The sequence below is a fragment of the Episyrphus balteatus genome, chromosome 1, assembly GCF_945859705.1.
Source record: "Episyrphus balteatus chromosome 1, idEpiBalt1.1, whole genome shotgun sequence".
In the NCBI taxonomy this organism is placed as follows: domain Eukaryota; kingdom Metazoa; phylum Arthropoda; class Insecta; order Diptera; family Syrphidae; genus Episyrphus; species Episyrphus balteatus.
The window spans coordinates 40630357-40654090 of record NC_079134.1 but is presented as its reverse complement, the minus strand read 5'-3'; the positions used below and the strand labels follow the sequence as shown (position 1 = coordinate 40654090).

The 23734-nt window shown below is 30.7% G+C and overlaps 2 protein-coding genes across 11 annotated transcripts in view; one reads left to right on the top strand and one right to left on the bottom strand.

The window, feature by feature from the left end:
* Positions 1-517: 517 nt before the first annotated feature.
* Positions 518-11227, bottom strand: LOC129921418 (uncharacterized). Of its 10 annotated transcripts, none has more exons than XR_008773516.1 (11): positions 11039-11227; positions 10510-10984; positions 10335-10440; positions 5599-5938; positions 5039-5537; positions 4852-4982; positions 2431-2881; positions 2046-2372; positions 1818-1971; positions 1035-1485; positions 518-962 (listed from the first exon to the last, which is right to left on the bottom strand). XR_008773516.1 is itself a non-coding variant. In XM_056003229.1 (7 exons), exons 6-7 carry the CDS (start codon positions 1457-1459, stop codon positions 782-784), a joined length of 606 nt encoding a protein of 201 aa, XP_055859204.1. In that variant the 5' UTR covers positions 1460-1485; positions 1818-1971; positions 2046-2372; positions 2431-2881; positions 10335-10440; positions 10510-10846; the 3' UTR covers positions 526-781. The 10 variants fall into 10 exon arrangements, 1 of the variants encoding a protein (XP_055859204.1); XR_008773517.1 differs by having other exon boundaries at positions 520-962; positions 10510-10754; positions 10850-11222; XR_008773521.1 differs by having other exon boundaries at positions 523-962; positions 5599-5685; positions 5737-5938; positions 10510-11216.
* A 970-nt stretch (positions 11228-12197) lies between these two features.
* Positions 12198-23734, top strand: part of LOC129907874 (dual specificity protein phosphatase CDC14A) — a 79364-nt gene continuing 67827 nt past the window's right edge. The window contains exon 1 of the mRNA XM_055984299.1: positions 12198-12469. The gene's annotated coding sequence lies outside the window, so the exon portion shown is untranslated. The remainder of the gene's footprint in view (positions 12470-23734) is intronic.

Genomic DNA, 23734 nt, shown 5'->3' with positions numbered 1-23734 from the left:
TTTTTCTGTTGTTCTGAAATGATGAGAATATTATTTTAATTGAAAAAGAACACATTTTTTTTATTTTCATCACATGACCCGTCCAGGAATCGATCCCACGTACCTCTGCATACCAAGCAAGCACCTACCAGTAAACCATGCTCGAATATTAAAGATGAGTGGAAAATTGGGAGCTAACCCAACTAACAATTTCGATGTTATAACGATGGTGAGAAGCTTTTTGTCATCACTAATTTCACACCTAAAAGACTCATATAACCCTGTTTATCATCAAAAAGGCCCCCTTTTTTTACTCCTATTAAACCTATAAGAAGTACGATGAAATACTCCTGTAAAGTTTTTCATCAGTAGCCGAATGTGGTATTCGATCCTATAAATGTGCGAGAAGTACACTGTAAGACTACTGTAAGGTTTCTCATCAGTAGCCGAAAGTGGTATTCGATCCTATAAGCCTACCACAGAATTCTTATTGGAAGCATAATAGGGCTAAAAAAATAAAATGAAAAAAAGAGAAATTATTTTGAATTTATATAATTTATTTTAATGTTCATTTAAGCACTCTAGGTATATTACAACAATATGAAGCACTTGTTGCCGAAGCAAACTCTTGACTTTTAAATTCAGCATTGCATGCTTCAGTGGCTGCAGCCAACCACGGAAGAATCAAAATATGTATGTTATTTTTCTTTCCAGCAACGGTGGTGTGTCAGCGCCATGTTTTTCATCTCCACCACTGGAGGGTAATGCCTCAATTGGGTTCAAGACAACCTGAATGATGAGTTCAACGAGCTCTTGCCTGACAATTACCTTCTTCTTCAAGCGCACCAACCAGCCAATAGATGCCAGTGTTTACACGCACCGAACTATCCAACTGAGTGTTTTTCGAAGCTTCCAAGTGAAAGTCCAACAACAAACGAATGTTTGTTGAGTGTAGTTGGGGATACTCCAAAAGTTTGAATAACCTTGAATAGAAAAAAAAATGATATTTAAAATTTTTGGGAAAAAATAGAGGTATACGGTCCAAATTGTCTTACCTTATCAGAGAGTCCTCGACGACAAAAGCTTGAAGAAACTTAATAATCATAGCAATCGACTTCTGGTCCGTCAATTCAACAGTCTTGTGTATAAAAATGAATGGCACCAAATAGGTCATAGTTGTACAAATTTTATATGTCACTTGAGTAGCCATATTTCCACTGGTTTCGTAATCAGTTAAAGCAGCAGCCAACATTTCACTAATAGATCTCCTGTGTGCGACAAATTCTTCTGGTGCTACAATGGTTAATGTAGCAAAGATCGATGATCTCAATTCACTTTGCCTTGGATCAACCGAACAGCAATTGCTGTAGACAAATTGCAAAAACTCTTGAATCCATTTATACTTCTTTTCGACTTCATGATGAATCAAAGCACCAATAAACAATGGCATATAGATTAGCACAAGAGATCGCAGACGCATCCCAACAAGATGGTGGTAGTATGAGGCTGCTGGTTGCCGATAGCAAGCATAACCCAGCGGTAGTAGTATAGTAGTAGTTATAGTATGTGGAAGTAATAGAAGTATGAGAAGATATCAGCATCATTAAAATAAAAATCCATGAAAATATATAAACAAATTACAATCTATACAATTTTGTTTTTGAGATAAAAAAAATATTTTTGGAATTTTATTTTGTGGATATTTTGATTTAAAGTTGTAAATCTTAAGATTGTTATAATATTTTCATTAATTTTTTTATTATTATATAAAATTTTCAAAAAAAAAAAACATTATGGTAATTTGCCTCAATAATAGACACCAGAAACTTTGCACATACCTTTTTCTTTTTCTGAATTTTATCCTCTTCTTTCTTGAGAAGAAAATCGACAATATTTACTCTTTGAAAAAAACTTTCACGTTCACGTACTTCTTCGATGGCTTTGTTGTGATCTTGGCGTCCATAACGTTGACTTAATTCACTAAATAATGATCTTTTGACAATAGAAACACAAAGGCATTTGTTAGTGTATCAATTTTGTTTCTTTATTCATGCGAGTTAACTTACTTTCCATTAAGATGAGCATCTTCCATCAGTTTTTGGACTTCATCTCTTTCCATTGCATTCCACATGGAGATTGTGCTCATCCCATGCAGGTTGATACCCACCGCAGCCCGGGGGCGGTATACCAAATGTCGGTAGATTGAAGTTTTGCGGATGCATTCCCTGGTGGTATAGAGGATTCTGCTGATGCTGTGGAGGTGGTTGGGAATGTTTTTGTGGAGGAATCATTTGAGAAGGTTGCTGATGGTGCAGTTGCTGCGGTGCATGTTGCTGATGTGACAGAAGTTGTTGCTGATGTTGTTGCTGCTGTTGTTGCAATGGAGGGCGCACCTATAAATGAGTGAAAAAGATATTAGAAAATTGAAATAAAACTCCTCATCATACATACTTGCAGTACGTAACACATGGATAGCCTCACCCATAGTACTTTTAAAAACATCTATTTCTTGTACTTTTTAGATGCGAACATATTGTACTTTTAACTGAGCAGCAAGTAGATACTACTGTGTCAGGGATGCAGACAAGTTTTAATTGATTTTTTCTGTAGGAACAAGATTGCCAACTTAGTTTTTGTTTACTTTGGCTTTCTTTCCACATTTTTATCCATCATTTGTGAGAAACGGTGCAGTGTCCTTCTAAAAAATGATTTGTAGGAGTTTAATATTATCCTGGCATTAATATTAAGTCCATTTAAATTAGGTTTTATAAGCTGGCACCGAGATTCGTTCGTTGCTGCCTATGAAATTGCGTATTTGAGCTTCGGCAGGATTATTATCATTGCGCCTTGGGTGAAATTTGTTTCTCCATCGACACGTTTTGTTCCATCGATAAGAACTCACCTGAAATAAATAAAATATAGTTTTTCAATGGAATCATGTGTTTGTATATTTTATTTGCACTTTTTAACAAAATAATAAAAAATAAGGCACTCGCTTGCCTGAATATACATTTCAATATATGGTACAGTTTAGTAAGAGATGTGAATATTTAATAAGATGTGAAATACTTTCAGCCTAGCCAGCTTATTCCAAAATGATACGAGTTTAACTGATTTTTTTATTTCTATCTACTTTGAAATATTTTCTCTCCTTAAAGCCCCACAGCAGCTCCAGCTGACATCAATTTTAGTTTTCAACCAAATAGGTACTAACTATGTAGGTATCAAAAAAATTTTTAAAAATTGGAATTTGGCACGAGCCCCCGCCTACTTTTATGTAGTAATAGTAATAGAAGTACCTACTTATATGTTTTAGACTGTATTCTTTATTACGACTGGGCTAAATTGGACACAAAACGCAGTCGGGGTTAAGCAATTTACCTCAAAAACGACCCTTACTAATAGATTTTTATATTATTCCATTGAATGTATTATATTACTGAGAAAATTTCTCCAGGGATAACTTTTAACATTCAGTTAAAAATTTAAAAAAAAAAATGCAAATAAAAAATATAATATTGTAAATAAAAAAAAAGGAACAGGGTTTCCGTGAAAAAATTATGTTTCAGTTTTTTTTTTCAATTTCTTAGGAACTTTGATATTTGTTAGAATGAATTCTTTAGAATTTGACTTTAAACTACCAGGTCATTAAATAATAATAAAAAAAGGTTCATAATATTGCAAAATTTTATACAGAATTAGTTCAAAAAAGAAAACAATTTTTTTTTTTCTAAATTTCATCTATTAAACTTAATTTCTCGAAAACTTCTTAATGAAACAACTTGAGTCAAAAACCAAAATAAAGGATAAACAACCAGCTTTTAGAAAATTTATAGCACAGAACTTTGCGTGCATTTTTTAATTTTTAATATTTTTTTTTTCATGGCTAATCGAGAGGTAAGGACTTAAGGACTGTACCAAGAAAATGAAAAATTTTCCTTCCAAATAACTTCTTAGTCACTTGGTACCTATTTGAAGGTAAAAATTTGCGGATCGAAATTCGATCTCTGCTCTACCTTAGGATTTAGATGAAAAAGTGCACAAAATCGCTTGTGCCAGTTTCAGCGTTTTCTCTTCAAGTACCACTGCTCTAATATCTGAGCAACAACAAAAAACAAGTAGCATCTTGGATTACTATGATTCCAATTTAATGAAAGCAAAACGACCTTCTCATAGACTCCCAACAGGAATCAGAAAGCTCGACAAGTATATAAAGGAAATTAAGAATTTTTATAAGAAATAAAATGTTTATCTATTATTTTTAACTTAATTTTTGTTTTATATGTAGCATGCATCAATTTAACATACAGTTTGAACAAAGTATTTTTGTTTTTTCTATAAAAACAGAGTGATAAAACAAATTTAACTAAAATGAGCTAGGTCAGAACTTGTTAAGTAGCGTGTTTTGAACTAATTTGATGATTACTCAAATGAACTAAGGGCTCTGTTATAGCTATCAGTAAAATCCATTATATATTGGCTATTTTGAACAAAATATTGATGAAATAAGTTTGGACCTTATTTTAACTATTTTTTTCAAAAAGAAGCAATGCATTTGGTGTTAAATTTTATTCACAAATCCATTTTATAAATTTTACTGTTCAGTAAAATAAAATTTCATCAGTAAAATTTATAATATGTATTTGTGACTAAAATATAACACCAAATGCCTTGCTTCTTTTTCAAAAAGTTAGTGAAAATGTGTTTTTAATTTATTTCATCAATATTTTGCATAAATTAGAATCTTAAAGTATTAAAAATAGCAAAACAGAATTTTTACTGATGGATTTTACTGATAGCTATAATTGAGCCCTAAAGTGCCCAACTCTATTAGAAATCCCAATAACTATTTATTCGAAAAAAAAAACTTACAGCTGGTGAAATTCCAAATTAAGCAACAGAATGCACATAAAACTTCTCTTTGAGTGAAATGACAATAGTTTGATGGTTCATTCTGATGTGATCTCGTTTATAGATGCAACAAAAATGGATCAGGTTGTAAACTTAAAAGAAAAAACGTTTCAAAACCAAACTTTAACAATTATCTTTCTGAACTTACTTACACAGAAAAAGCAGCAATAGTTTTCTCACCACCACTCAAATTACTCATTGACTGAAAACGTTTTCTTGGTGCAACATAATTATAACTTATTCCAACCAAATAAGGTTCCTAGATAAGCCTGTGCGTCTTTATTTCTTGGTAAAGACTTATGAATGCTATCTATTGCTTTGGAAACGTGATTGCACCATCGAATACATTTTTCGAACGTGGCTTTCAGGTTGGGCGTTTAAATGCGCTCTAGAATGTCAAGTTTAGATTGTTTTTGTTTTGTTTTTTTTTTTTTTTTTATGTGAATCATATTTAAATTTGCAAAGTTCTCGACGAGATTTAAGGCTTGGCCACAACTGACGGGTATGCGGTAGTGGTACGGGTAATTAGATGAAAAAAGTTCCACGCCTTAACATTGATGTTCCAGTTTAGAATTTTGTTCATACAATCACCCGTTCCTCTACCGCATACCCTTCCGGTATAGTCAAGTCTTTAGTTGATTTCAATTCTATAATAGACAGAGAAGAGATTAGTTTTCTTATGAAATTATTTCATCGAATAGAACTTACTGATTTTCATTCCCGAAAATCTTACATAGACGCTGAAGGCATCCTCTAACTGTCGATCGAATTGTGGGATAGATTTTTTTGACGAATCTAAATTGACAATACTGATGTATTTGAAACAATTTGCGAAACCTTGCTCACTTTTGTAGATAAGTTTTAACACATCGTCTTCTCGGTTTGTTTTGAAATTCTTTCTTTTCTTGAAATGTAATTTATTTTACTTATGGCGCTATCAAACATTTTGTAATAACACATGTTTTGGACGGCGTTCACACTGGGTGCGTTCAATCATCTATGGTATCTCTTTTGAATGCAAAGCTGTCCAGATAGATTGCCAAAGCAGCTACAATAAAATATGTAAAATTGTAAATATTGTAAAGCGGAAAATTGTTTCTTTTGAGCAGATTACTTTATTTTTATTGTTGCATAGTACTTGCCCAAACAATTTGACTTTATTTCTTGCAAATTTTAACATTATGTACTAAGTTTTAAAATGGTTTACAACAACAAAAAGCTATCCGATAGCCTTATGTTTTTCAGAACTTACGTTCAGATGGACTGCGTTGAACGCGGAGATTTGTCATCATCTTTAAGAAAAATAAAAATTAAATTTTCTAATTTATCAAAACTGCAATTTATCTTGCTTGGCAGGTCGTTCTTTAGTTTTCTCATGTGTTTTTTGTTTTGTAATTAAATTTTTAGCACCAAATAATAAAAATAAAAAAAGAAATTGGTTCCATTCATTTCCCCGTCGTGAAATACCCAATTCCCACAATAGGACAAAGTTCCAATAAGTCCTAAAAAAATTGAAATTTTTAGCCCAAGGCTAGGAACACTTAAAAACATTAAGGCTTGACGACGTTTTTTTGATTTCAAGCCGTGTCTTAGAATAAAGAAAAGCTATGTGTAGGTATGAAAAGTTTGCTCCAAACTGGTTAGGTCTACTAGTACAGATAAAAAGAACTTCATTGGAGTTATCAAGTTGAAGATGATCTCCAATAAATGGAGGTAAGAAATTGGTAATACTGGACTGGAAATAATGTTGACTAGAAGATGCCATTTCTTGCAAACCAACGCATTTGATAAAATGAGTTGCGTTACAAGTATGTACCTTCTATAACAACAAAATTGCTTACTGCAGCTAATAATCGACTTACAGTATACCCAACACACATTCTATTCTATAAGTTAAACTCAATTAAAAGTTTTTGTTGTTAAATGAATTAACAAAGATTAGTTATTCAGTACTGAGTGAGTATTGCAAGTAAATGATATTTTGAGTAGGGATGGGCCGATATTTCAGTAACAGGTATTGAATAACAGGTATTGGAAAGTAGCAATAACAACTTGCTACTCATCAGGGAAAATACCTGTTACTGAAATATAAGTTAATATTTTCAGTATCTAAATAAATTTAAATTAAATAATTTTTTTTTGCAATCCAAGAAAATTTTCGGTAATAAGAAGGTTAATAAAATGAAAAATACCTACTAATTATCTAAACAACTTTCTCTTATCCTACACAAAAAATAAATTTTATCGGTAATAATCTGTAATACCTGTTACTCGGATCAAAATTATCTGCTTAGTCAAAATTATCAAGGAATTTATAATACCTGTTACTTTTGATAAAATTCATCTTTGATACTTTCCGTTCAGGCGAATAATCTGTTAAAAACACAAACGCTCCTATAATACCTGTTATTCGGATCAAAATGATCTCCTTACTCAAAATTATCAAGGAATTTATAATACCTGTTACTTTTGATAAAATTCATCTTTGATACTTTCCGTTCAGGCGAATAATCTGTTAAAAATACAAACGCTCCTATAATACCTGTTATTCGGATCAAAATGATCTCCTTACTCAAAATTATCAAGGAATTTATAATACCTGTTACTTTTGATAAAATTCATCTTTGATGCTTTCAGTTCAGGCAAATAATCTGTTAAAAACACAAACGCTCCTATAATACCTGTTATTCGGATCAAAATGATCTCCTTACTCAAAATTATCTAAGAATTTATAATACCTGTTACTTTTGATAAAATTCATCTTTGATACTTTTAGTTCAGGCGAATAATCTGTTAAAAACACAAATGCTCATATAATACCTGTTACTCGGATCAAAATTATCTACTTACTCAAAATTATCAAGGAACTTATAATAATTTTTTTTTTGCTCCAAAACTTATTTTCTGATGTTTTTCTTGAATTTTTTTATTTGTATTTTTATTATTTTTAATTTGCTCTATTACCCGATGGTATTTTTTCGTTAACGTGTTCGCTTTTAAGATTGGAGACTTCAAAATTTTTTGTTTCGCTTCAGCTGCGTACTAGGCTTAAAGCTTAAGCCAAACACAACTCTGCTAATATTCTGAAAAACATTTAAACGCGGCTTAATTTTGGAGAGAATTTTGTATGCTAGCTTAAATTTAGTTCGTTCTGCATACTTGGCTTTAATCAAGAATTTAGTTCATAATTGAGGAGTGACTTTTCAAAAGGGGATAAAATCACTTTCCACTTTTTAAAACTAAGTATGTAGATCTCTTCTTTACATTCAAATGCTTTGCTTAGTTTAATCACCAAGTTAACACAAACGACAGGCAAAATCTGAAAATCGTATGAAAAATAACAATTTATCATTTAGTTCTTTTTTTTTTCGATTTTTTGATATATCAGATTTCAGAAATGACAAAAAGTGTTTGTATCCGGTTTTGAAAAGTCACTCCTCAATTATTACCGGCGTTCCTTTGTGGGAATTTACTGCTTATATAATAAACTGCTCTCTGCTAGTACTTAAAGTTGCTTTCAGCTACTTTTACTGTATTGAAAAAGTAGTTCAATAAATGTTTCCAAAGGAACGCAGCTATTTTATGATCTTGGTTTGTTTTTTCACCAACTTAGAAATTAGAAAGAGAAAAGAAAAAGACAGTCTCAAAAAGAGCCCAATTTTGTTGATCCCGCCTTTATTTCTGTCAAATTAGAGCAATTAAAAAGTATCGTTATTTTACCGTTTGTCAGCAACAGCATTCAGCACCTAAGCAACCAATAAGAAGATGAACTTTTTTAAAAGAGCTTCGCCAAATTTCTCAAAAAAGATAAGCACTTTAAACAACAAACCAGGATTGTTGTAATTTTTCATTTTGTATGTTTTATTTACCCTAGGATTCATATTTATTGATAAAGAAAACCTAAGAGCGATAATCTTGTTTCTTTGAAAATGATGTCAAGAAGATATAGTAAATAGTAAACAGTCGGAAGACGAGAAGAGTCAAAAAACTTGACTATACCAAATATGTAAGTCATTCATCACTTTTTTAAAGCATAATACTAATCAAATCTCTTTAATAATTTCGTCGTTCTCCCCAATACCTGTTACTGTAAGAAATATTTCTATACCTGTTATTTTTGATATAATTTTACATACGAAAAATGAGAAAATGTAAAATTAATACCAAAATTTCGTCGTTTTCCCCAATACCTGTTACTGAAGGAAATATTTCTATACCTGTTATTTTTGCTATAATTTTACATACGAAAAATGAGAAAGTGTAAAATTAATACCAAAATTTCGTCGTTTTCCCCAATACCTGTTACTGTAAGAAATATTTCTATACCTGTTATTTTTGGTATAATTTTACATACGAAAAATGAGAAAGTGTAAAATTAATACCAAAATTTCGTCGTTTTCCCCAATACCTGTTACTGTAAGAAATATTTCTATACCTGTTATTTTTGGTATAATTTTACATACGAAAAATGAGAAAATGTAAAATTAATACCAAAATTTCGCCGTTTTCCCCAATACCTGTTACTGTAAGAAATATTTCTATACCTGTAATTTTGGTTATCCATAATTAATGGTTTCATTATAATTACAGACAAAAAACAATTTCAGGTTTTAGTTATATTTTGCATAAGATACGCATTTTATAACTACTTAAATTGCCACAATTTCAGAAAAAGCCTGTGTGTACTATGTACACGCGATTGAAGTTATACTTCTCACCATTGAATAATTACCATATGCAACTTGCCACACACAATTTGCCACATCCAACTTGCCAAATGCAAATTGCCACATGCAACTTGCCACACGCAACTTGATACATGCAATTTGCCACATACCACATACACTTCCACATGTTGCATACTGAATGCCACATTCCTCGTGCTACTTGACACATGCAACATGCACTTGCACCATGTTTCATGCCACATGGTACTTGCCACATGCCAGATGCAACTTGCCACGTGTTGTGTTTTTTTTTTTGCCGTACTGCGGCATACTACATTTTTAAATACTAAAGTACTGCTAACTCTAAAGGTGAAACGACAGCCCTGCTGCCCAATTGTCAGCCTCTGAGATGGTGATCGCGTCATAATCCCTTTGACATTCTTGTCAAAAAGTAAATTTTCATAGCTCACCGCCGCAAAAGAAGTATAACTTCAATAATTTTCTGCTCTTATTAAATATCATTCTCAAAATAATGAGATTGCACTATCGTTCTTTAGTGAAAATTGTATTACTAACTGTTATTTCAGTAACAGGTATTTATACCTGTTATTGGAAAGTAGCAATAACAGGTAGTAACAGTTATCCAAAAGTAGCAGTTAAGCCCATCCCTAATTTTGAGTAAAGCTTTTAAAGAAGGGAAAAAGGTGCCTAAAAGGTTTACCTTGGCCACAAGTTTTTAAAAGGTACATTTTTTTACTTTCAATGAATTATACTTACTCTAAACTAGTGGTCAACATAGATTAATACTGTGCATGTGCTTCATTATGGCTTTTCTTTTTCAAATCGATCATTTCCAGTCTAGCATATTCAATAACATGGCTTCCTTCAAAGAAAAGAAACAATATTCTTGTTAGTTCGAAGTATTTAAACGAAATCTAATTCTTTGACTTACCTTGCTGTTCCAGCAACAATTATTGTCGATTTCTTACAATTTCTTTAATACTGTCAAATATATTATTACTTGCTTCTTGGTTGAAATCGGTGCATCCGAGGCAACCTGATCTTAAATTGATGGCAACGAAGAAGAGAGTTTCCAAGAGTTTGTATTAGCGATATATAGATGGATCAATAATTAATTCATCATTATAGTCATTCGACCAAATCCTTTCATGTGCCTGCAACCTGATATTCATGGTGCTTTTGTGTAAATTGAAATAGAAACTTTTTAAATGGGTTGCTAAAACTTTATCATGCAAAGCAATAACTTTGAGAAAATAAAAAATTTTGTCTACCTTATATGTTCCGCTATAAACTCAAACAGTAACAATTTATTGAAACACTATATATTTTGGCGTCCTAAAAAGAAAATTCCAGAAGCTGAGTGTAATGCCTTCTATAAAACATTTCAGATGCTAGATTTTGTACACCTGTAAAGCTTTATAAGAATAAAATTGTTATCATGATAAGAAGCTTTATATGACCTCTGTCGTGGATTCCTATAGGATTAAATGCTTCTCGACATCGTTATAGTGTGCTTATAGATAATTTTCTCATCACACCTATAATCCCACTATAAGATACTCCTAAAAAGTTGTTTAGAAGTATAAATATCAGCGTTTACTGATAATTTTTTTACCGTGGGTAGTATACCAGCCTTATAGGTGCGAATAGCCCTTTAGACTTGAAACCCGTAAGCAAAAATGTTAGTTGGGAATTGAAACCTCACATTGAAATGCAATGTTTTTTTCTAATGCGTTACAAACATTGCATATCTGCAGGATAAAAACTTTGCATACTTACAGGTGAAAACATTGCATACTTACAAGAACCTCTTGGAACAGGTCTTATAGAGGCCTTCTGTCACATGAAAATACAAGGCTTCTTTAGAATGGTTCAAAACGGTCTTATAAAGGTCTTCTTTAACTGATATTTACAAGGCTTCTTCTTAACACTTCTAGATAGCCTTAAGGAGACCTCCTTTCTTTCCAAAATGGATGACTTGCGTAAGTAAGCCTTAAACTAAACGTATATAAACTATAGCTTGACGAATCGAACAAAATGGACCTTATGTAAGTAAAATTGTTACTTGAGTGTTTCGCATTGTGTCGCGTCGTGTCGTGTTGTGTCGCGTCATGTCGCGTTCTGTCGCGTCGTGTCGTGAGGCACGCCTTTTTTGAAACATAATGAGTGCAAAAGAGAAAAAAGATGAATTAAAAAATTATCCGACTAAAGAGTCGTGGTCGAAATTTTGAGACTCTTTTGATTTCTATTTCCACTTTTTGAGTCCTTGCGACTCAAGAGGCATCGTATAATGGTACGCGCCTCACAGAATGATAAAGTTTTTCGATAATTTGTATGAGAGCTAAAATTTATTTCGAACAGAGTACCAGGCCTTGCGCTCAAAAAAATTTCAGTGAAATGTTGTAAAAAAAATATCTAATCAAACATACCAGTTTACCAAGTTTATCAAATTGAACAACCCAAAAGAATAAACTTTTTCGAATATCGAAACCCAACCCATTCGAAATAAACACCATCAAAAGAGCACTGCCATCAAAAATTTCCCCCATAATCTAACAACTGTCAAAAAATTTTCCCACATGCAAATAAAGCTTTTTGTTTTCATACTGAACCGAAATCGAAATAAATCCAAATTCAAATAAGAATTTTTTTTCGAATCAAGAGTCGAAAAACGAAGCTTGTCGACGTCGGAGGTGCACTTGTTACTTAAAAAAAAAAAAGTAAAGAAAAAAATCCGCTGCCACCGTTTTGGCCCATACACACACACAAAATGCAAATTTAACATCTTTGATTGAATAGAATAAAGTTAATTAAAGTGCAATAACCAATCAGTCAAACATTTATTCACTTCAAAGTGCCGTATTGCCGTATATTAAAAAAAGTATAAAAAGGTGTGAATATATTTCTTCTTTTTTTTTTCTCCCTGTCACATTCACATATTCATCTATTTAGTGCGTATAAAAGAAAAAAAAAAGTTTGTGCAAATGACGTGACTAGTGTTTGCCTCTTCTAATTCAATAAATCCAATAAGAATGATGAGAGAAGAAAAAATAAAATACAACAAATAATATTCGTTCTTCTTTTTTCTTCCTCTTGCGTATTGGTTTGAGAAGTTTGGTTGTTGGATAAAGAGAAAGGGTTTTCTTTTTCTTTAAAACTTTATCGTCTTTCTCTTCATTTCTTCTCAACTTGAAGATGTGTTTTTTTTTTTTTAAGAGCAAAGTAAAAATGACAAGAAAATGCGTTTTGTTTATTTTTAAAGAAGCAAAATGAAAATTGGAAAAATGAAAAACGGATTATGCTGAAGAAAAAGCCAAAGGAAAATTCGGCAATCCAATGAAGAGTGAATATAGAAAAATATAGAATGTGTGAATGAATGTGTTGTGTGTTTCTGTTGGATGTGTTGTGTGTTTGTTTGTCCGGTTCAATTTTATGTGTGTTGGTATTTTTGTATGCACTCGAACTAGGAAATTAGAGAAAATTGTTATCTAAAATTTTTGGAAATGTTATCACCTTGGGAAAAGATAGAGAAGATTTCAAGGTTATTACTTCGATGAGTTTTGGTTTCGAATTTGCATAAAATTGCATAGGAAGAATGAGAATTGAGAAGTAAAATGTGATGTGGGTTCCTTTTGTGATGGTTTGTGGGAGATGGGAAATTCTTTCTTTTGAGTTCAATATCATGTGTCACCAACTACTTTTTAATATGTATGTATTTTTAATTGGAAAGTTTGGACACAAGTTTTTTAATCGAAGTAAGTGGTAAATTATTTTTAAACTTAAATGAAAGTAAGACCAATAAAGAAGAACTATCTGCATCAAATTTGTTAGAGAAGATAGAGAACAATCAAATTGAAAATTCTTCCAATGATCGATTTATTCCTTTATAGTGTTCTTTCTTTGATAAGGTTGGCTGCTGTATCTAATATTTTTATGATTTAAGGGAAATTAGCTGTGTTTGAAAATATAACCATTTTCGGTGTTAAATGGGGAAATTGTAGAAAAAGATGGTAGGGTAAAGGCACTAACATCCGGACAGTTAAGGTACTTTTGAACTTTGACGTCGAATAGTTTTATTGCAAATATTTTGGTAGTTTCTTAAAGTTTGGCATTTTTGTAATAATGTTACATTCACATAATTTTTAAATTAAACATTTTAATATTTAAAAATAAGAATAATAAAAAAAAAGTTCGATTTGCACTAGTGTCCGGACGCAAAATTTAGTTTCCGGACAAATTTATTTCACTATCCGGACACGATAATTTTGTATGAATTTATGGTTCTTTTTTCTTTTTTATGAAATAAAACATCTTTGGTTTTTTGAAAAAAATATGAACATATAACTTTAATAGGTATACCAAAAAAATTTATTAAAAAAGTTAATTGTTGAAAAAAAAACTGTTTGGTAGGTATGTACTTTATAGGTTAAAATTGTTTTTAATAAAAGTTATCACTAAGCAATCAACAAAAAGGACACACTTACAGCTTATATTTGTTAAAAGAATTAATAATTCATTTCAGTTTAAAAAAAAAAATCCTATAAGAACTTTTTTTATTGGGTACCTACAAAACAAACGAAAATTAGTTCTTATAATAAGGGTACTAACAATCCACTTTTCTTAGTAAACTTTTCGTTAAAACAATAATTATAAATAAGGACTTAGGTACGTTTATGTTAAAACGAGGTTCTTGGGATGAAATTGAAACTTCGTTCGGAACCGAAGGAATTGTCAAAATTGGTAGGCTTGGAGATAGATTGAAGCACGGAACGAATATTTCCAGAATTCATAATTACTGAAGGTGACAATAAAATTTACGAGTCCTCATTCCTCAATAACATCACATTGTTACCACCATATCCATATTCAGTTTGGAAGTGCTTGGACTAAATCCAATCATGAATTGAAAATTTTGAAAAATATGGTTTTGCAGAATAAAAAATCAAACAACATTGATTTTGTACGTTTTGGTGATGAAATTGCAATGCAATCCAGTGAAATAGCGAACAAGTTTAATAATTACTTTGTTGATAGTATTCTTGAAATAAATGCCTCGATACCATATATTCCCTTTGTCCCACCTGATATAAATATAAATTCTGTTTTTATTTTCAGTTTTTGTAATGAAAGATCTCTTTACACTTTAATAAATAAATTAAATAACAAGAAAGTCGATTGAAATTATTGGTCCGGTACTTATGAAAATAATAAATAAATCCCTATCGACTGGTACATTTCCTGAAAGTTGGAAAGAATCATTGATTATCCCTGTTGAAAAAGTGAATAATACGAACAAGTGTGAAGAATTCAGACCAATATATATGTTGCCATTGTGTGAAAAAATATTAGAAAAATTTGTTGCAGAACAGTTTCAAAATTATTTAGAATGTAATAATCTGTTGATACAGGAACAATCTGGATTTAGAAGTGGACACTCATGTGTTGTGTGGAACTGGAAGAGGAAGATTGACTGTGGACATTCGATAGTGGCTGTGTTTCTTGATTTGAAAAGAGCATTTGAAACGATTGATAGGCAAATATTACTGAGCAAATTACGTTTATATGGTGTATGTCATCGTGAATGGATATGGTTTGAATCTTATCTTACCAATAGAAGTCAAAGAACTAGTGTGAATGGTGTGACATCGGATGCAAAAGTAAACAATTTGGGAGTACCGCAAGGTTCTGTTTTGGGAGTGTTCTTGTTTCTTTTGTATATAAATTACTTCAAAAAATGTTTGAAATATTGCAGCATGAAATTTTTTGCGGATGATAGTCTGATTTATATTTGTGGTAAAAATAGTGAAGATATGTGTGAGAAATTGAATGATGATTAAAAAAGAATTGATGTATGGCTGAAAATGAACCAGCTTAAAGTGAATGTAACTAAAACTAAATATATGAAGTTTGGAATGAATGAAGACATTGATGTGAAAATGGATAGTGAGTCTTTAATTTGTGTTGAAAGCATTAAGTATTTGGGTTGTGTCATAGATAGAAAGTTGAATCTAAAAGAACATGCTAGTCATGTATGTGTAAAAATCTCAAAGAAAATTTATTTTTTAAGCAGAATACGTAAACACTTAACATTCAATGCTGCGATTCTCATTTATAACGCGATAATTTTGCCACACTTTAATTATTGTTCAACCTTATTATATGGTTCGAATGCAGACGTGAAACTAAGACTTCAAAGCCTGCAAAATAAAGGTATGAGAATAATCCTAAGAATGAATGTATATACTCCAATTCGTGTTTTACTTGAATGCTTGTGTTGGATGAATGTAAAACAGAAATTGACGTTTGACGCTATGATTTTTATTTTTAAAATACGAAATAGTATGTTACCGGATTATTTATCGGACGGATTAGTGGAAGTGTCCGCAGTTCAGCCTTATAGTTTGAGAAATGCTACCAACATCAGACCACAGCGTTGTAGGTTAAGTAATACCCAAAGTTCAGTCTTCTATGATGGCATTAACTATTTTAATAACTTACCAAGTGGAGTGAAGAGTGAAAATAATTTAAATGCATTCAAAAAAAAAATTGTGTGAATTTATTAAAATTGATATAAACTAGTACAAATAATACACGTAAGATCATAAGTATATGAAATATTAACAATTTATAGTATATTTAAAAGTTTTTTAACTAATCTCGTTTTTAATTACCTCTTCTAGTGCTAGGGACTAATAGAGCCCAATCTTATTTATAAGATGGGTACTCTTGGCTTTAGCCAGGATGGTATGCGGAAACTCTATTATAATTGTTATCTCTCAAGCAGATAGCAGGGGGGTTTAAAGACACTAATATTGACAGCATGATGTGAGTTGTGTTCGGTGGCAATGCGTACAAAAAAACTAGATTTTTGGAACAAAATTCACTCAACTTTAGTGTTAAATGTGACTTATGTCCATCACAGGATGTTCCACTTTGTCATCAAGCAAGCGTTTATGTCCGCAGTTTGCAACATAATCAAAAAAGGTTTCGCTTCTCAGCCTAAGGAGGCTACACACAGAAAATAACGAAGGGATAACTTAACTTCTGGTATATTTAACTTTATTTCTGGTATATTTATGTTTATTTCTGGTACATTTAACTAATTTCTAATATAATTAACTATATTATGATTAAATAAACCAGAAGTAAAGCTATCCCTGGCATTATGTTTTCTCCGTATATAATTTTGCTAGTCTTTGTGAAGAGACAAAAGCTGGTTTCATCGCCATTTAATATCATACTCGAGTCATAAATGGAAATATATCCGTGGCCAGTACTTTTCAAATAATTTTAGAGCAATTCAGACCATTTTATAATGCACTCTTGTTTAAAAACTGCTGTTCCTTGCCTACTAAAGCTTTTCAGCTTTTCTCAAAGCTAGAATTGGATTTATATAAATCCTTGTATCATCTATGGTCTTTGATATGTTTTCTGAATTCATTCATTAAAAGATCGCAAGTTTAAAGGTACAAAAACACTTAAAATTACATTAGAAACAAGGGTGTCCGGAAACTGAATCTAGTTTTTCAGTATCCGGACACACTTATTTTAACTTTGGTAACCCTGTCCGAATACTGAAACATTGAGAGAGAAATGCAATTCTCTTGCATTAAAACCCAAAATATGTTCCAAACTACAATTTAAGAGCCTAAAAATTCGATTTTTCCATTTCCCTCATATTTTCAGTATCCGGACACTGTGTCCGGGAACTAAAAAAATTCTTAAATTTTAGTTTTAGTATCCGGACACTAAAAAATATTATTTAAAAAAAAAAAACTTTTTGACTATTTTTTTTTAATTAATTATCAAAATGTATCATATTTACTCAAAACTAACAATTTCCTTTTATAATAAAATTAATAAACAGGTCTCAATTTTCTTAGTTTTCGCAAATGCTTCCACTATTTTTTTCTTACACAAAATCATTTTCACAACTTCACCCCTGAAACCATTCAGGTTATCTGCTTGAAACTTTGCATTTATATGTGAAATATTTTAGAGAAAGTATATTTGTGGTTATATTCGAATTTATTTGGATGATTTACTAATTAATCACAAAAAAAACTCACAAAGTGTCCGGATACTAACACTGTCCGGATACTGGTGCCTTTACCCTACTTCTGAATGAATTTAAAGACATTATTTCTATAGAAGAAAAAGAGTTGAATGAAATCAAAAGTAGGTTTTTAGCAGTAGATACTAGAGATCAAAGAATGGAATGGTCATTTCAAAAACCAACATTTTGAATTTTTCAGGAACCAATAAAAACTTTCATGCTGAAGCAAACGAATCTTGAAGGACTTTCATATGATTAACTAATTTTGTATTTGAAGTAATATGTAAACTAACTTTCACAGTTTATTATAAATATAAAGGAACAAAATCCGAAAAACGTTTTGGGGCACGAAAACAAGAATAATTTATTTTGCATGTTTAATTTTTTTTTTTTTTTTGAGGTCCATAATTATATTCTCTATCATTCTTATTTGAAGGGTCCAGGGGATTAATAGCACAAGTCTATTCCAACTCATTTCGAGAAAGACGCATTTTAAAATTTTGTTCTCCATACAACTAAGTACTTAAAGCACACAATTTATTTATTTTTCCAGCAAGGCTTAAATTTGTTTTATAAAAGTAAGGATGCCATCAGATAGTGCTCAATAAATACTACAAGACCTCATCATTAGTTTATTTTTGAAAAAAAGTGGACATGTGTCGTTTTTCCCCTGGACCCTTCATTTGTGTTAGGTCACCAACACCAACATTATTTCTCTCATCCCAACAAATAAAATCTAGTCTATTTTTATAATTCTTCTATATTTATGGCAAATATTATTAAACTTGAATATTGTTGACACAAGCAGGACAATAGAAATTTTAAACTCAACCAGATATAACTACACCTGTAATAAAAAGTGCGTGCAAAAACCTTTTAAGTCCCTTGACTACTTATTTTTGGAATGACCGGTATAATTTGAAGGGGAAGGAATGTATTAACTTAACTGGTTTTTAACCAGGATACGCATTTACCTTTGAAAAACTATTTTCAGCAAAAAAAATCGTTTTGACTTAATGACCGATTTTTACCTATCTTAGCTTCAAATACCTAAATAAGCTGCTAATATGTTTACCTACCTATCTAAGAAACTACTTTGATACCGGTTATGGAGCAAAGTTCTTATTAAAAGTTCTTATTATGTAAAGATTTACAGAAAATCTGTAAAAAAAATTTGACTTACGATGGAACAAATTTAAAGAGCCTAGTAAACTTAGTTTGAATGAATAAAATTATTATTATTAGTGAGGGACATTTAAATCGGAAGAAAGAAATTTGAACCGAACTTGTCTAATTCGTTTGTCCATGTTTGGGCTCTCAAAATTTTCGTTTTTCCACCTTTCAAAAAAAATTTTTGAGCAAATTCTTTTTTTATGGTAAGTCTGCAAACTGAAAAATCTCAAACGCTTTTGAGATAGACGTTTAAAACCAACTGCAATCGTTTGTCCACATCGAGTTCTATATACATACCAAATATCCTTTTTCCACCCTTCGTTTAGGAGTAATTCAATAAACAAAATTTGCACTGAAATATTGAAATTCCCCTGAAATCCGCAAAAATCATTTTTTTTTTTTTTTTTCAAAAATTCAAACTGCTGTCGTTTGTCCTTCTCGAGTTCTTTACGTATAAAAAAATAACCGTTAGTCCACTAATACAAAACGTCATTTTTTCTTAAATCCTCAAAAAATATTTTTTTTTTTTTCAAAAATTCAAACAGTCCACCCTAAGTTTAGGAGCTATTCAAAAAAAAAATTTTCAAAATTCCCAAAAAAAAAAAAAAATACACATACACCACAGTGTACCTACTGAAAATTACAAAGTCCCATAAAATCCCCAAAAATTGATCGTTTCAAAAGGTCATTTTTCCACCTCGTTCTTTACGTATATGCCAAAAATCGTCGTTTGTCCACCCTACGTTTAGAAGATATTTAAAAAAACAAATTTTGTGTACTGAAATATCGCAACAAAAGTTACGCATACACCACAGTGTATCCACTGAAAATTTCAAATCCCCAAAAATTCAATGGGCAATCGTTTGTCCACCTGGAATGGAGAAATGGTTACAAACAAAAAATCATCGTTTGTCCACCCTTCGTACAAATTTTGTACTAAAAATTGGAAGTCCCATAAAATCCTTAAAAATTATTTTTTTCCAAAAGTTCCATAAAAGCATTAAATTTTCAAAATTTTTTTGAATGCAGCAGCTCCGAGAAATATGACTCAAAAATTGTGGAACCAAACTGGTCTTATTCGTTTGTCCACCGTTTTTCTATTATTTTTTTTTTAATAGGAAGTCAGAAAAAATAAAAAATCGTCTAAAACGCTTAAATTTAGAGATAAACTTATAAAACCAATTGCAATCGTTTGTCCAAATTGAGACATAAAATTAAATTACTTGTTTGATAAAAAAAACAAAAGTGGAAGCAAAATCACAAGTCCAACATTTCAGATTGCACTATGACTAATTCACAACTTACTCTTACCTTGGATCTTATCCTAATTTTTTGTTATAAGGAAAATGCCTGTACCTAAAATTGCTTTGTTGGTACCGCAAAAATATAATGCATCATAATGATAATGTTTTATTATAAAAACAACTCATATAATTATTGTTTGGCCACGGAAATTTTCTAAAAACCTTTGGAGTTCTTATGAAAAAATTTCAAAGTTTAAAAAATTCTTGAGAAAATTACGAAAAGAATTAAAATGTCTTTTATTTTATATAAGAATTAAAAAAAAATCATTCGAGGTCTGTAATTTGATCTAGCCATTTATGGTGTGTTTTCGTTTTTTAGTATCCTATTGCCTTTCAAGTTCGATTATTACAAGTTCATAACCAACTACCTACACTATCGGAAGTAAAAATAAATTTATATAAAAAACCTCAATAAATATTATATTTCATTTAATTTCTGAACCATTTTGGTAACACTAAAATCACCCACTTTTCTACATAAATGGAAAAGACCAAACAACAAAAAAGCAAGAAACAAACTTGGAAGCAACTCCAACACGAAAAATTTTCTTGAATAACTCAATTTTCATTGATTTTTCCTCCTTTCATATAAGAAGTGTGAATCTACTATGTGCTTGTGTATGTACTTGATTTGTGCGCCATTCTCTCTGATCTTGATCTATCCATATATTGCTTTCAGGTGTAATTTTCTTCATACTACCCTTCATGATTAATACCATTAAATGGAATTAATTAAAAAAAAAAAAACAACAACAACAACAGAACCTATAATTTTCTTCCAATTTATATCAAGGAAATTAATTTTTGCCCCGAACGCCTTCTCTATAGAGTGCTGATGTAACCCCTACATTTTTCTATACACTCCAGTTCACTAGATTAGACACAGTTGCCGATTGTTTTCTTTTTCGCGACTTTCCTTCAAACCATCTGGGAGAAGCTTCAGGAAAATAATTGACAATTTTTATTAAGATGGTCTATTTTAAGAACCGGAGTGTATACGAGTATAAACACAAATTGCAGCTCGCAACAAAATATAAAAACAACAAACGTGTTTGTTTGCCAGGGGTGAATTGAAAAGAGTAGTAGTAGGTAAGGTATCTTTAAATTGACGACGACGACGATGAAGACGAACACAACGACGACGACAGTGGGGCAGTGGGTGGGTATGAAGGAAAAAGCATATAGGTAAGACGCAGTGAGACTTTGAGAAGCCAAAGGGTTGCTGTCGTGTGGTTGTTATGTTATGGCTGCGTTGCGTTCGTTGTTGTATATATTTTTTTTGCAAAAAAAAAACTAGAAATACCGACACAGACGCAATAGTTCTTGCGTCATCGTTATTTTTTGTTATGGTCCTTACTTTCTTGTTGTTGTTGTTATATTAATTTAGCTTTCTTTTGTTAGACGAGGAGGACTTGTTATAGAGACGTTATAGAGCTTATAGACGCGAACATACAACACAACCGCCACTCCACCGCACTGTTGTCGGCTTTTAGTTTTCACTTGATTTATTTTCAACAAGAAATTAATGCGGCGCTCTATATATGTTTTGAACTGAATGTCTTTTTTTGTCTTGTGGTTTAGATTTTCCTTTAGGGGTGAGGAGGGTGCAAACAGTGTGTAGTGAAAGTTAAGGTTTTATTTTTGATTTTGATATTTTAAAGATATTAATAGGATAATAGAAGAGTAGGAGAATAATGGCCGGTTTCATAAACATTTAAAAGGCTTTTAAAGTTTTAAATGATGTTTTTTGTATGGGATAAAAGTCATTTTAGGATGTAAAAGCCTTATAAGTATTTAAGTATTTAACAGGGCTTTATGAAATTGGCTATAAGCGTTTTAAAATAAAACGTTGGGCGCCACTTTTTTATTTATTTATCAAATCTTGAATTTTTAAGCTTTTATCTTCTTGATTTAGGGTTTAATATTGAAGAAAACTAAAAAACTTGCAAGAAATTTGTAGGCGCAACATTAGACCGTTTTATGTGAAAATTAGATTTTTTTCCAAAATAATTATAATTTTTTTTTCTATAATAAATGAGATGTACCGTTTCATTTGTTTAAGACTGTTAATATGTTTGTCTAAGTATATAAAATTTACTATTCTAACATTGTTGTTTTGGTATCTTAATTAATTTATTAATGCAAATGTGAATTATTTTTAATGAAGAAATGCACTTGGTCATGGCCATAAGAGTCAGGGATGATATAATAGGTTTATACATTATAAATTGTTTTATAGTTATGTATATTTGTATGTTAAAGCAGGTAACTAATGCGTGTGTTGTTTTATTCCTGTGGCTTTCTTTGTTATAAAAAAATATATATTGCGTTTTGCGTCTTCTTAACATTTAACAAATTGGGTCGAAGTAGCTACTATAATAGAAGTGTGTCAATTGATTCTTTGTTGAGTATTAAAAAAAAGAAAACAGTAAGAAAATAAACAAAAATAATTTATAGCTAGACCCACAAGGGAATGACACAAACTGGTTGGTTGTTTTATGTTTTATGTCTTACAGCTTTTATTTTTTTGTTTTGGCCTGTTGTTTATTTGATTTATTTAGCTTTTTCGTAAAATAATGACTTGTGCCAAATTGTTTTTGTCCTTATGTTGTAGAAGAACTTTTTTTTAAACATAAAATACTTTTAAAGGTCAGTTAACTTTATAAAATAGGGTCTTAACTTTCTATTGAAACTAGAAAATAAAAAAAAATATATTAAGCAATTTTTCACAGCTGATGTAATACTTACGATTATTGACTACATCTACCTTTTAGAAGGGAAAAATCATTTCCATTAAGAGTCAATTTCTTTTTATTGCATTTGAAACAAAATTGAAACAAAATTATTGCAAACAAAAATATTTTGCATTACAAACAAATTTCATCACAAATAAAAAATTACAAAAAAATCATTTTTTTGCATTATAAAAATTGTATATCGCAAATAAAAAAAAAAATTGCATATAAAAGATATTATTACAAATAAACAAAATTTTTGCATTACAAAAACTCAATGCAAAATAAAGTGAATTGTAAGAAATCCGACGAATATGTTCTAAACAAAAAATATTAAATGCTCACATTTTGCATTGAGTTAATTTTTTGATGGAAAAATTTATTTTATTTCAATAACATTTTTGTATTGCAATATTGGTTTCATTTGCAGTAAACATTTTATTTTAATTGTAATTTTTTGTATTTGCATCAATATTGTGTTTTTAATTTAAAATTCTTTTTTTTTTTTCAATTAATATTTTTACAACCCTGGTGGATTGATTAATTATTCTGAAAACTTACCCTGTAATTGTAAAAGATAAAAAAGTTTCCAAAGTAGAACAAAATTTTGGTTTATAACTTATAAGTTCGAAAGAGTACCTACATATTTGAGCTCCAAAAACGTACACAACTTGATTTCTTTATAGTTACACAAAAACAAAAACAAAATTGTTACTTTTAATACACTCCTTAAACCTGAAATTCAAAAATATTCTATTTCTAGTTTTTGCAAAAATGCATTTTCTAAGGTTTTCAATGAAAATTGATTACACAGGCAGCATCACTGCAAATATGAAAAAGACATACAAAACCCATTCGATATCAATTTATTTTTGTTGAAAATTTTGT